This window comes from Phoca vitulina, unplaced genomic scaffold, assembly GCF_004348235.1.
Source record: "Phoca vitulina isolate PV1807 unplaced genomic scaffold, GSC_HSeal_1.0 scaffold25, whole genome shotgun sequence".
Classification (NCBI taxonomy): Eukaryota; Metazoa; Chordata; class Mammalia; order Carnivora; family Phocidae; genus Phoca; species Phoca vitulina.
In genome coordinates this window covers 45676863-45688994 of record NW_022589728.1, presented here as the reverse complement: position 1 = coordinate 45688994, position 12132 = coordinate 45676863, and the positions used below count along the sequence as shown (strand labels likewise).

General features: G+C 38.5%; 1 protein-coding gene across 1 annotated transcript in view; it reads left to right on the top strand.

Annotated features, from left to right (window-relative positions):
- RGS22 (regulator of G protein signaling 22) overlaps positions 1-12132 on the top strand; it is a 118639-nt gene that overhangs the window by 48137 nt on the left and 58370 nt on the right. The window contains exons 10-11 of the mRNA XM_032421902.1: positions 2007-2181; positions 6802-6935. Of these exons, the coding sequence (XP_032277793.1) occupies positions 2007-2181; positions 6802-6935 (309 nt within the window). The remainder of the gene's footprint in view (positions 1-2006; positions 2182-6801; positions 6936-12132) is intronic.

Sequence of the window (12132 nt, the reverse complement as noted above, 5' to 3'; positions counted from 1 at the left end):
GGCTAATAAAAAATTAATGCTATGAGTGAAATAATAATGCAAGATTAAATTGATAGGGGCATTTTAGATAAGCAGAGACTTTTAGATAAGCAGAGACTTATGGGGGTCCATATGAGTATAGTATAATGATGGAAATCAGAAAATTGAGACACTTAGATTTTCTGGCCAGCACATGTATGCTTTATTGGATAAGGATCTTGTGGATATTCCCACTTACTGGTTGACATGAGAATAAGAGGTCATTTTGGATATTTCTAAGTATGCAAGTAAAGGTTCTGAAATATAGTTAGGATGACCACCTAGATCTATACAGTGTTCTCTCTGAATCTAAACTAATTATGAACTTTGGATTTTCTTCCACTCCCAACCTGTGTTCACATCAGGGGAATATCTGCTTTCTACCTGTTTTAAAGGGAGGCAGTTTTGTTGTTGTTGTTGTTTTTGTTGTTGTTGTTGTTGTTTTTACCAGGACCTGAAATATGGAGTGAGAATTTGTCTTTGGGCTGTGGCATCAAGGAGGAAACCTGGTCCAAGCTGCAAATAGCATCAGGCCTGACAGCTGGGGTTAGCCCTGTAGCCAATAAAGAGCCCACAGACTAAATACCAGGATAGCCATCCAATTAAGCGTGGCCTTGACATTGTGCCAAACATTCTTTGTCCTGGGTTTCTGGAAGTACTGTTGGTCTGTCATTTATATAAATTGTTGTAAAACTAGTTCTTATCTTTAAATTTAAGGCTTGAAAATAGAGCATATGAATCAAAATCCACTTTAGTAGTATAGTTAAACATTATAAAAATGTTTTTATATTTTAAAATGTGAATTTCATCTACCAGTTTTTTTTATTATGTTCAGTTAGGCAGCATATACTACATTGTAGGTTTCTGTTGTAGTGTTCAACGATTCATTAGTCGCGTGTAACACCCAGTGCTTATCCCAACACATGCCCTCCTTAATGCCCATCACGCACTTACCCCATCGCCCACCCCCCTCCCTTCTGTAACCCTCAGTTTGTTTCCCGGAGTCCAGAGGCTCTCATGGTTTGTCTCCCTCTCTGATTTCTTCCCATTCAGTTTTCCCTCCCTTCCCCGTGGTCCTCCGCTCTATTCCTTATGTTCCACATATGAGTGAAACCATATGATAATTGTCTTTCTCTGCTTGACTTATTTCACTTAGCATAATCCCCTCCAGTTCCATCCATGTCGATGCAAATGGTGGGTATTTATCCTTTCTGATGGCTGAATAATATTCCATTGTGTGTGTATATATATATATATACACACACACACACACACACTACATCTTCTTTATCCATTCGTCCGTTGAAGGGCATCTCGGTTCCTTCCACAGTTTGGCTATTGTGGACATTGCTGCTATGAATATTGGGGTGCATATACCCCCTCTTTTTACTGCTTTAAAATGACCACATAGGCATTTTATGTTTATTTTTTTTATTTTTTTATTTTTTTAAAGATTTTATTTATTTATTTGAGAGAGAGAGAATGAGAGAGAGCACATGAGAGGGGGGAGGGTCAGAGGGAGAAGCAGACTCCCTGCCGAGCAGGGAGCCCGATGCGGGACTCGATCCCGGGACTCCAGGATCATGACCTGAGCCGAAGGCAGCCGCCCAACCAACTGAGCCACCCAGGCGCCCGGCATTTTATGTTTATTTTACTAGAAACTGTAAGTTATTTTAAAAAATTCCTTCAATACAATAGATATATAGATTTCTTTTTCTTATCAAACAGATAGTAATTTGAATGTAATTTTATTGTTCTTTTCCTAGTGTATATTGCCTCTTTATATGAGTGAGTGTGATTTCAGGCAGTTGATATATCGTAGACAAACTTTTTTTTAAGGCGAGGCAGCAGAAAAAAAGTGGGAATTTTTAGAAAAAGGATTTGGTAAGACTGATCATTGTGAGCATTGGCATTCTAGATTTTGTAGGCTTTTGATTTTTGAGGCTTATTGTCTAGCTTAATCTTAAATTTGTTTTTCCTTTGATTAGGGCACCAAGATTCTGTGTTACTCATTCATCCTCAGCAAAACATGCTAGTGCTGAACTGAAATTCTGGCACCTCCGTCAAGAGAAACCAAGGAAGGATGTTGACCCATTTCCACAAATGGCAACCCTCTTGCCATTAAGACCTAAATCTTGCATTCCACAGATACCTGTTGTGCAGGTTGGGTAGACATTGATACTTTGATTTCTTTATTAAGTTTATGATAAAATATCTATGCTTGGGTTTTGTGCACTAATACTTAAGTTTTATAATAAGCTTTTTTGGGGGGGTTGTTGTTAATGTGCATCCTGCAACAGTTATGAGTTAGGAAAACCCATGGTCTGTTCTCCACCAAGCAACCAGAGTGAGCCTTTAAAAATATATGATCAGGTCACTCACCGGCTCAGGATTCCCTAGGGGCCTCCTCTCTCACTCAGAATAAAATCCCAGGTCTTTACACAGCTATACACACCCCTGCTGACCTCCTGACCTCATTTCCTACCATTCTTCTCGAACCTGGTCTACTGCAACCACACTGGCCTCTCTGCTGTTCTTGGAACACACCACGCAAAAATTGGGAAGTGGTGCATTTGTTGTCCCCTTCACGTGGAGCACTGTTCTTCCAGCTATCTATGTGGTTTGTTCCCTCACTCGCTTTAGGTGTGTGTTCGAGCATCACGTATTCAGAGAGGCTGTCCTTGACATTTCCATATGAGCACACTTGCATAGGATGGCACAGATGCCCTCCATCACTGTGCAAGCCCTCTGCTGTGCTTGATTTTGCTTGATAGTACTCATGACCACATGATTAATGTTTATTGTCTTATAGTCTCCTACTGGAATATCAGCGCTTACCCAAAGTGCCCGGCACATGATAGTTGCTTAATAAATATGAATGAATGAATGAATGAGAAGTAGCAACAGCAGAATTAAAAGTAGTGAGTACTTTTTATAATGGGGGAGAATAAAATAGTACAAAAAGATAAGGACAAAGTCAAAAAAGAAAAGGGAAGTTCAACTTTATACAGAAGAAGTAAATAACCCTACATACTTTGTAGCCAAAACGTGCATTTCAGGAGTAAAGAGCCTTCTTAATCTTAATAGCCTTTATTTATTTATTTTTTATTATTTTATTATTTTTTTAAAGATTTTATTTATTTATTTGACAGAGAGAGAGACAGTGAGAGAGGGAACACAAGCAGGGGGAGTGGGAGAGGGAGAAGCAGGCTTCCCGCGGAGCAGGGAGCCCGATGCGGGGCTCGATCCCAGGACCCTGGGATCATGACCTGAGCCGAAGGCAGACGCTTAACGACTGAGCCACCCAGGCGCCCCTTATTTTTTATTTTTTAAAAGATTTTTATTTATTTATTTGACAGAGAGAGAGCACAAGCAGGGGGAACAGCAGGCAGAGGGAGAGGGAGAAACAGGCTCTCTGCTGAGCAGGAAGCCTGACATAGGGCTGGATCCCAGGACCCCGGGATCATGACCCGAACTGAAGGCAGATGATTAACTGACTGAGCCACCCAGGCGCCCCTCTTAATAGCCTTTAAATGTATCACAGAATGTTAAGTGTTACCAGCCATAGTCACACACAACCCCTTCCAAAGAGATTATTTTATGTTCGGGGTATCTTATTTTAAAAGGTAGAGAGATATAGAACAGTTCTTAAAGTTTGACTTCAATAAGTCATGTTTGAGAGCTGAAGAGACTTCATGTTTCCTCTGTCAGTGGTTTCTTAGCCCTAGGTGCACATTAGAATCACATAGAGAGCTTTTCATTAAGACCTACTGATGGCTGGGTTCCACCTTCAGAGATTCTGATTTAATTGCTCTGGAATGGGTCAGAATCATTCTGTAAAATCAGGAGGTTGGCTTAGAACTGAGGCTTTCAACCTGCCTGAACATAATTGTCACATTTTGGAACCCACGTTTTGATAGGATTGCTAGAGGATCGGTATTCAAAGCACTGCGGTAACCTGGTGGTTCTGAAGCTTCAGCGTATATGCATAAGAGTCATCCAAAGAGCTTGTTAAAATAGATCCCTGGGCAGGCGCCTGGGTGGCTCAGTCGGTTAAGTGTCTACCTTCAGCTCAGGTCATGATCCTGGAGTCCTGGGATGGAGCCCCACATCGGGCTCCCTGCTCAGCGGGGAGTCTTCTTCTCCCTTTCCCTCTGCTTCTGCTCTCTCTTTCTGTCAAATAAATAAATAATATCTTTAAAAAAAATAGATTCCTGGGCTTCACCTGAATATCTAAAGTCAGGAGATCTGGTGTGGGGCCCACGGATTTGCCATTTTCAACAAGCTTCCTCCCAGGTGATGCTCTTGCTGCGGGTTTGAGGACCACACTCTGAATTAGTGTCACTTTAGCACACTAATGATTTCCTATCCGTTTTGATATTTTCCTGACCTCCTTTGCACCGTGTGGCTTTTTTCTCTGCCACTTTACTGATAAATCTAATCTTCCCCCATTCGCCCATGTGACCAGTTAATATACGTCTTAGAGGTGTCGTGTTGGGAGCACGTGTTCTGATAACATAGAAATGTTTGTACAAATAACATTTGTATGACATTTGGGAGGTAAGTGGCAAGATAGAATAAGTGGTGTGGTTAGGGAAAGGAACTTGAAGGACAGCAATGCCAGAGGAGTGGGGAGAGATTGATCTCAGCCCAGGTCTTGATTTCAGGGTCCTGAGTCCAAGCCCCACGTTGGGCTCCACAACCGGTGTTAAGGTGTAATTTATAGACAGTAAAGTTTACCGTTCTTAGTGTACAGTTTTGTGAATTTTGACAGACATATCCATCGTGTAACTGCCATCATAATCACGATATAGAACAGTGCCTTTACCTACCCCACCCCACCCCCAATTCCACAGGGTCCTTTTAGTTTCTTCTCCATCAGGGATTTTCTGGATACCCTTCTAGTTTTCACCCAAGCCAGAAAGGCCTAAAATTCTAACTTAGGCTTTTCTCTGTATAAGACATTTAATTTTTTATTTTATTTTAAGAAAACTTGTTTCAATGTGGTAAAAAACATGTAAAATTTACCACCCTAACCGTTTTCAAGTGTACACTTCAGTAGTAAGTATATTTGCATTGTTGCGAAACAGATCTCCAGAACTTTTTTATCTTGTGGATTTGAAACCACATACCCATTAAACCACTCCCCTTCTCCTTCTGCAGCCCCTGGTAACCACCATTCAACGTTCTGTTTTTATGAATTTGACCAGTTTGTATGATACTTTTAATAAGCTCAGGCCCCTGTGGTGCCACTCATTTATTGAGTGTTGCTTAATGTCACGCTGTGTTCTGAATGACTACAACAGATGTAAGCCCTGATACCTAGGAAGTTATGTGTAAACCATACTTAAGTAATTAATTTTGTTTATGGAATTCTTAAAAAAATATTAGTAGTTGTTAGGCACCTAGAGTGTATATAAGATTTTATTGTTTGTTCTGGATAATAAAACATCACAAATACATTCCTTGCTCTCCAGCAACATATATTACATTCCAATAGAGGTTGACATATTTGACTTTTTTTTTCCAAATTATAAAATAACAAAACTACTGTAAATTTGGAAACTGAAGACAAATCACTTTTTTTTTTTTTTAAAGGCTTTTATACATTTATTTGAGAGAGAGCATGAGTGGGGGAAGGGGCTGAGCAGGGAGTCCGATCTGGGGCTTGATCCCAGGACCGATCCCAGGACCGTGAGATTATGACCTGAGCCGAAAGCAGACGCTTAACCGACTGAGCCACCCAGGGGCTCCCTAAACAAATCACCTCTGATCTCACCTACTTGTAGACAACTATTACTTATTTTCTCTTGGTCTTGTTGTGAATTTTTAATTTCAATGTACTTACACTTTTGTATTCTCATTATTTCTTTTAACATCTTCATCACATTTTTCCATATGTCATAATTTCATAATCCTTACTTTTTTTTTTTTAAAGATTTTATTTATTTATTTGACAGAGAGAGACACAGTGAGAGCAGGAACACAAGCAGGGGGAGTGGGAGAGGGAGAAGCAGGCTTCCCACTGAGCAGGGAGCCCGATGCGGGGCTCGATCCCAGGACCCTGGTACCATGACCTGAGCCGAAGGCAGACGCTTAACGACTGAGCCACCCAGGCGCCCCCATAATCCTTACTTTCAAGTGTTATGTAATGTTACATTTATGTATATCCCATACTCAGATCATTGTTTCTTTTTCCTACATTTGGACCTTTAAGTGTTTATACTTTTTTTGAGATGTGCATGTGGCTTTTACCAAATAGTTAACTCTATCATAAATAACATTTAAGAATGGGAATAATAACCACAAAAATAAAATGTCCAAAATGGAAGGAGATAGTTTTGTTAAGGTATAGGTCTTTATTATGGACCGGTTGTATCCTTGCTTCCTTTCCCTGCCCTGCCACCCCCCTTCCCCAGCACCCTACTCCCACCCCTCAGATGTACTAAAACCTATGCAGTTAGAGAATAAAGAAGTTTTTGTGAAGTTCTCCCTCTAGGAAAGAGTCTTCTTTCACAGTGCTGTGAATAAGGATATATAAACCTTTGGCCTTTCTCTTCTTATATTCTAAAGAGTTGGAGGGGGTTCAGCCTGCTGGTTGTATAAAAGCAGGAATTTAGGAAGCATTACATTTGTATTCTAATGGGAAGCATGGTAGGCGGTAGACTGAGAGAAGAAATCCTCTAGTGATGGGCAGAGCTATGCTTTATTCTCTGGCCCTTTTTTTTCCCCTTTGTATTGCTCATTTTTCACTTTGTGTATTTCTTTTTTACCATTTTTTAGAAAGAAGAATCCAGTTTATTACAAAGTCCTAAATCTCCCAAGAAACCACCTCGAGTAAAAACAGCAGTTCAAAAACCTTGGAGGAGCAAGTCTTTGTATCTAATTTCTTCGAAGGATGATGTGATTGAGAAAGGGTAGGTACTGCTTTTTATGTGCCAAGTGTTATTCTGCAATGGTAAGATTTTTGAGGAATTGAAAAATTAAATAGAAATTGAAAACTGAATACATTGATTTTTTTTTAATAGGAGTTCCTTATATATTTCATTGATAGGTGTTAGAGTCATGCATACTCTGAATTAGGAACAGAACTCCTGAGATTAGTCATTTGAAATAGATGGCGCCTCTGATCTCCACCCTTTTATGAGCTGTACGGTCAAAAGACTTCTGAGAAGATTTCCCTCCAGTTCTTACTTGGCCCTGTTCGGTATTTCTCAAACTTGCGAACTCATGAGACTGTCAAGAATTTTGTCATTATTTAACACAGCATATTACCTTATTCATTTAGATTTGCCCACATATGTACTCTTTTCACTGTTCTTTATTTCAAATGGGATTATTTTCCGTCAACCTAAAAAAATACCCTTTGGTGTTAACTTTGGTGTGGGATCTGCTGGTCCCACTAATTTATTACTTCATTTTTATTCTTTTGTTTTCCTTTGAGATAAAATTCACTAACACAAAGTTCACCATTTTTAACTTATCTTTAATGTTTTTTGTTTTTTGTTTTTTTTTTACTTGTAGACTGTGCCAAGGATCAGCCTGAGGTAAAACTTAGGGCCTTCTTAGGTCCTCTCTAGTATGTGCCTTTTCCTGGGCATGTGTGGTCACTTTCTAATTTTTCCCTACAAATGCATTTTGCTTTTGAATGTCCTAATCTTTCATGTCTGCTTTCTAAAAGGAGGAAAAAGAGAAAAATGAAGATTGGGGGTAAAAAGGTCAATGTCTCTTTAAATTCCTGGAAGTCCCTTCAGCCTGAAGGGGACTGGGCTTGCAACCATGTGGAGCAACCACAGTGGCCACCTGCCTTGTCTGCACCTCTGTGATTTGCAGCAGCAATCAGAGATCAGAGCTCAGATCCCTGAGATTTGGTAGACAGGGTCTTTTCTGCTCGCCCTGGCTTTTGCAGCTGTATGCAGAATGCTCCAGAACACATGCACAGCTGTCTGCCACAGGGCTGGGGATAGGGAAGGTTAGCTGCTGCTATTGTGTTAGCAACTCTAATTGACCAAAATGAACCCAATTTACTCTGCAAGCCTTTCCCTGGAAGGTGAAAGCCTTAAGACTCCAGGGTTCCAAAAGAGTTACATTAGATTCTGCCAGTGCAATTGTTGTTTACCGGGGGAGGCAGGTTCCTGGTGCTTCCTACTCTGACATCTTCCAAGATTCCTCACCTCTGGGAATTTTGTTTTCCTCAATGAGTTTTGGCGCCAGAATTCCTTTTTAAAAATTTATTATTATTATTATTATTATTATTATTACTGTTATTATTATTATTAATTTTAACTCCAGTGTAGTTAACTTACAGTATTATATTAGTTTCAGTTTATGTTAGTTTATAGTGCTTGAATAGTTCCATGTATTACTCACTGCTCATCAAGAGAAGTGTACTCTTCATCCTCTTCACCTATTTCACCCATCCCCCCACCCACCTCTGTAATCCTCAGTTTATTCTCTAAAGTTAAGGGTCTGTTTCTTTAGTTTGTCTCTCTCTTTTTTTTCCTTGTTTGTTTTGTTTCTTAACTTCCACATATGAGTGAAATCGTGGTATTCGTCTTTCTCTGACTGACTTATTTCCCTTAGTATTACACTCTCTAGATCTATCTGTGTTGTTGCAGATGGCAAGATTTCATTCTTTTCTATGGCTAAGTAATATTCCATTGTAAATATAAACCACTTCTTTTTTTTATATTGTCAGTTATATTACCTTTTTAAAAGTTTTTTATTGTAATTCCAGTGTAGTTAACGTACAGTGTTATATTAGTTTCAGGTATACAATATAGTGATTCAATAATTCTATAGATTACTCAGTGCTTATCGTCGTTAAGTGTACTTTTTAATCCCCAACACTTATTTCACCCATTCCCCCCCCACCTCTCCTTGGTAACCATCAGTTTGTTCTCTATATTTAAGAGTGTGTTTCTTGGTTTGTCTCTCTCTTTTTTCCTTTGCATGTTTGTACTGTTTCTTAACTTCCACATCTGAGTGAAATCTTGGTATTCGTCTTTCTCTGACTGACTTATTTTGCTTAACATTATACTCTCTAGCTCCTTCCATGTCGTTGCAAATGGTAAGATTTCATTTTTTATGGCCGAGTAATATTCCATTGTGTATGTATACCACATCTTCTTTATCCATTCATCTATTGCTGGACATTTGGGCTGTTTCCATAATTTGGCTATTGTGTACAATATACATACATGAATTAGTGTTTTTGTATTTTTGGGGTAAATATCTAGTGGTGTAATTGCTGGATCATAGAGTAGTTCTATTTTTAACTTTTTTTTTTTTTAAGATTTTATTTATTTATTTGACAAAGAGAGACACAGCGAGAGAGGGAACACAAGCAGGGGGAGTGGGAGAGGGAGAAGCAGGCTTCCCGCTGAGCAGGGAGCCTGATGCGGGGCTCGATCCCAGGACCCTGGGATCATGACCTGAGCCGAAGGCAGATGCTTAATGACTGAGCCACCCAGGTGCCCTATTTTTAACTTTTTGAGGAAACTCCATACTGTTTTCTAGAGTGGCTGCACAGTTTGCATTCCCACCAACAGTGCATGGGATTCCTTTTTCTCCATATCCTCGCCAACACTTGTTTCTTGTGGTTTTGATTTTAGTCATTCTGACAGGTGTGAGGTGATATCTCATTGTAGTTTTGATTTGCATTTCCCTGATGATGAGAGATGTTGAGCATTTTTTCATGTATCTGTTAACCATCTGGATGTCTTCTTTGGAAAAATATCTGTTCATGTCTTCTGCCCATTTTTAAATTGGATTATTTGTTTTTTGGTTTTGAGTTGTATCAGTTCCTTATATATTTTTGATATCAACCCTTTACCAGCTTTGTCATTTGCCGATATCTTCTTCATTCAGTAGGTTGTCTTTTAGTTTTGTTGCTTGTTTTTTTGCTGTGCAGAAGCTTCTTATTTTGATATAGTCCCAATAGTTTACTTTGGCTTTTGTTTCCCTTGCCTCGGGAGACATATCCAGAAAGATATGATTATGGCCAATGTCTGAGAAATTACTGACTTTGCTGTCTTGTAGGAGTTTTATGGTTTTAGTCTCACATTTAGGTCCTTAATCCATTTCTAGTTTATTTTTGTCTCTGGTGTAAGAAAGTGGTGCAGTTTCATTCTTTTGCAGGTAGCTGTCCAATTTTCCCAGCACCACTTGTTAAAGAGAATGTTTTTTTCTATTGCATATTCTTGCCTTTTTTGTCAAAGATTAATTGACCATGTAATTGTGGGTTTATTTCTGTTGGCTCCGAAATTCTTGACTACATTGTTAGCACTCAAATTTCTTTTAGCAGATTAATTTTTGTATTTTTCAATTTATCTAGTTGGTCTTTAAAGGGAGAGTTGGTCTAAATCACCCTGTCTGCCATTTCCAAAAATAGCAGTTAATGAGCTTTGGTGTACTTTGCTTGCATTATATCAGTTCTTACTGCATCCCTATGAAGAAAGCATTATCTTAGTTTTTCAAGTGATAAAGATATATAAGTATGAATTGAGAGAAAAGTTGAATTTTGAGAACTATGCATTGTTTTTATGTTTATGTTGTGGCTAGAGTATAGGATATTACGGTGAAAGGCAAGATACAAGCTAAAACAATAAATGAGGTTCAGATAGTGAATTTTTTTTGTGTCACATTAGGGAATTTGGAGTTTATTTTCTAGCAGTGGAAAACATCTAGAAAGGTTTTTTGTGTCATTTACTAAAATTAAATTATTTTATTTTCAAAATTGGAAATATATGCATAGTTCAAAATTAGTAGCATGCTATCCACTTATTCTATACCTTTGTTTTTACTGAATTCATTGGAAAAGGTGTTTCATAGCATTAAATGCTATCACCACAGTAATAGATTTACTATAATCTATTTTTTCTGTTGTTTCTTGTTCTTGTAATCTTCTCTCTCCTATGTCTGGTTGTCTTTGATTTTATGCCAAACATTGTATTTGTATTCTATTGAGGGACATGGACATTATTTCCAATATTTTTCATTATTAAAAACAATGTTGCAATGGATATTCTTGTACATTTGCTGTATTTCATGTATGCATATGTCTGCGAGATAAATTTCTCAAAGTAGAATTTCTAAATCAAAGTTCATGTGATTTAAAATTGTTTTAGATATTACTAAATTATATTTCGTAAGAGTTGTAATAACATACTCCTTTCAGCATGTATGAGAGCATTCAAGCCACTCTGTGTCTTTTAATTGGAGAGGTTAGTCCATTTACATTTAAAATAATTGTTGATAGGTATGGACTTATTGTCATTTTATTAATTGTTTTCTGGCTATTTCATAATTCCCTTGTTCCTTTTTTTCTTGCTCTCTTCCTTTGTGATTTGATGATTTTCTGTAGCGGGAAGCAATATTTTTAAGGTGGAGGAGACCTGAGCCTGTTTATATGTCTAGAGTAGTATCTAGTGGAAAGGGAAAAGTTAAAGATCCATGAGAAAGAAGATCTGTTTTTTCAAAGGAGAATAGAAGGAAGGATTCAAGAACAAAGGCCATGAGATTAACCTCGGACACGAGATAGGACACTTTTTCCTGAGACATGATGGAAGGAAATAAGGATAGGTATAGGTGGATATATTTGTTGATAGATAATTTAAGAGTTTTCAGCTGCAAATAACAGAAAACGTGACTAACAATGGCTTAGACAAATTGGGCTTATTTTTCTCACAGAACAAGAAATCTGAGGGTAGGCAACTGCCAGTATTGGTTCCTTGGATTGGAAATATTAGGGCCTGAATTTTTGTAATGTTCTTGGCCATTCTTTCATATTCATTGGTGTTACAGCTCCTGATATCAGGCTTTCAAATCATGAAGAAGAAAGGGCAATTTTCTTTTTTTTTTTAAAGATTTTATTTATTTATTTGAGAGAGAGAATGAGAGAGAGAGAGAGCATGAGATGAGGGGAGGGTCAAAGGGAGAAGCAGTCTCCCTGCTGTGCAGGGAGCCCGATGTGGGACTCGATCCCGGGACTCCAGGGTCATGACCTGAGCCGAAGGCAGTCGCTTAACCAACTGAGCCACCCAGGCACCCAAGAAAGGGCAATTTTCATTAATCCTTTCCCTTTGGTCAGGAAAGCAAGCTTTCTTAGAAGCT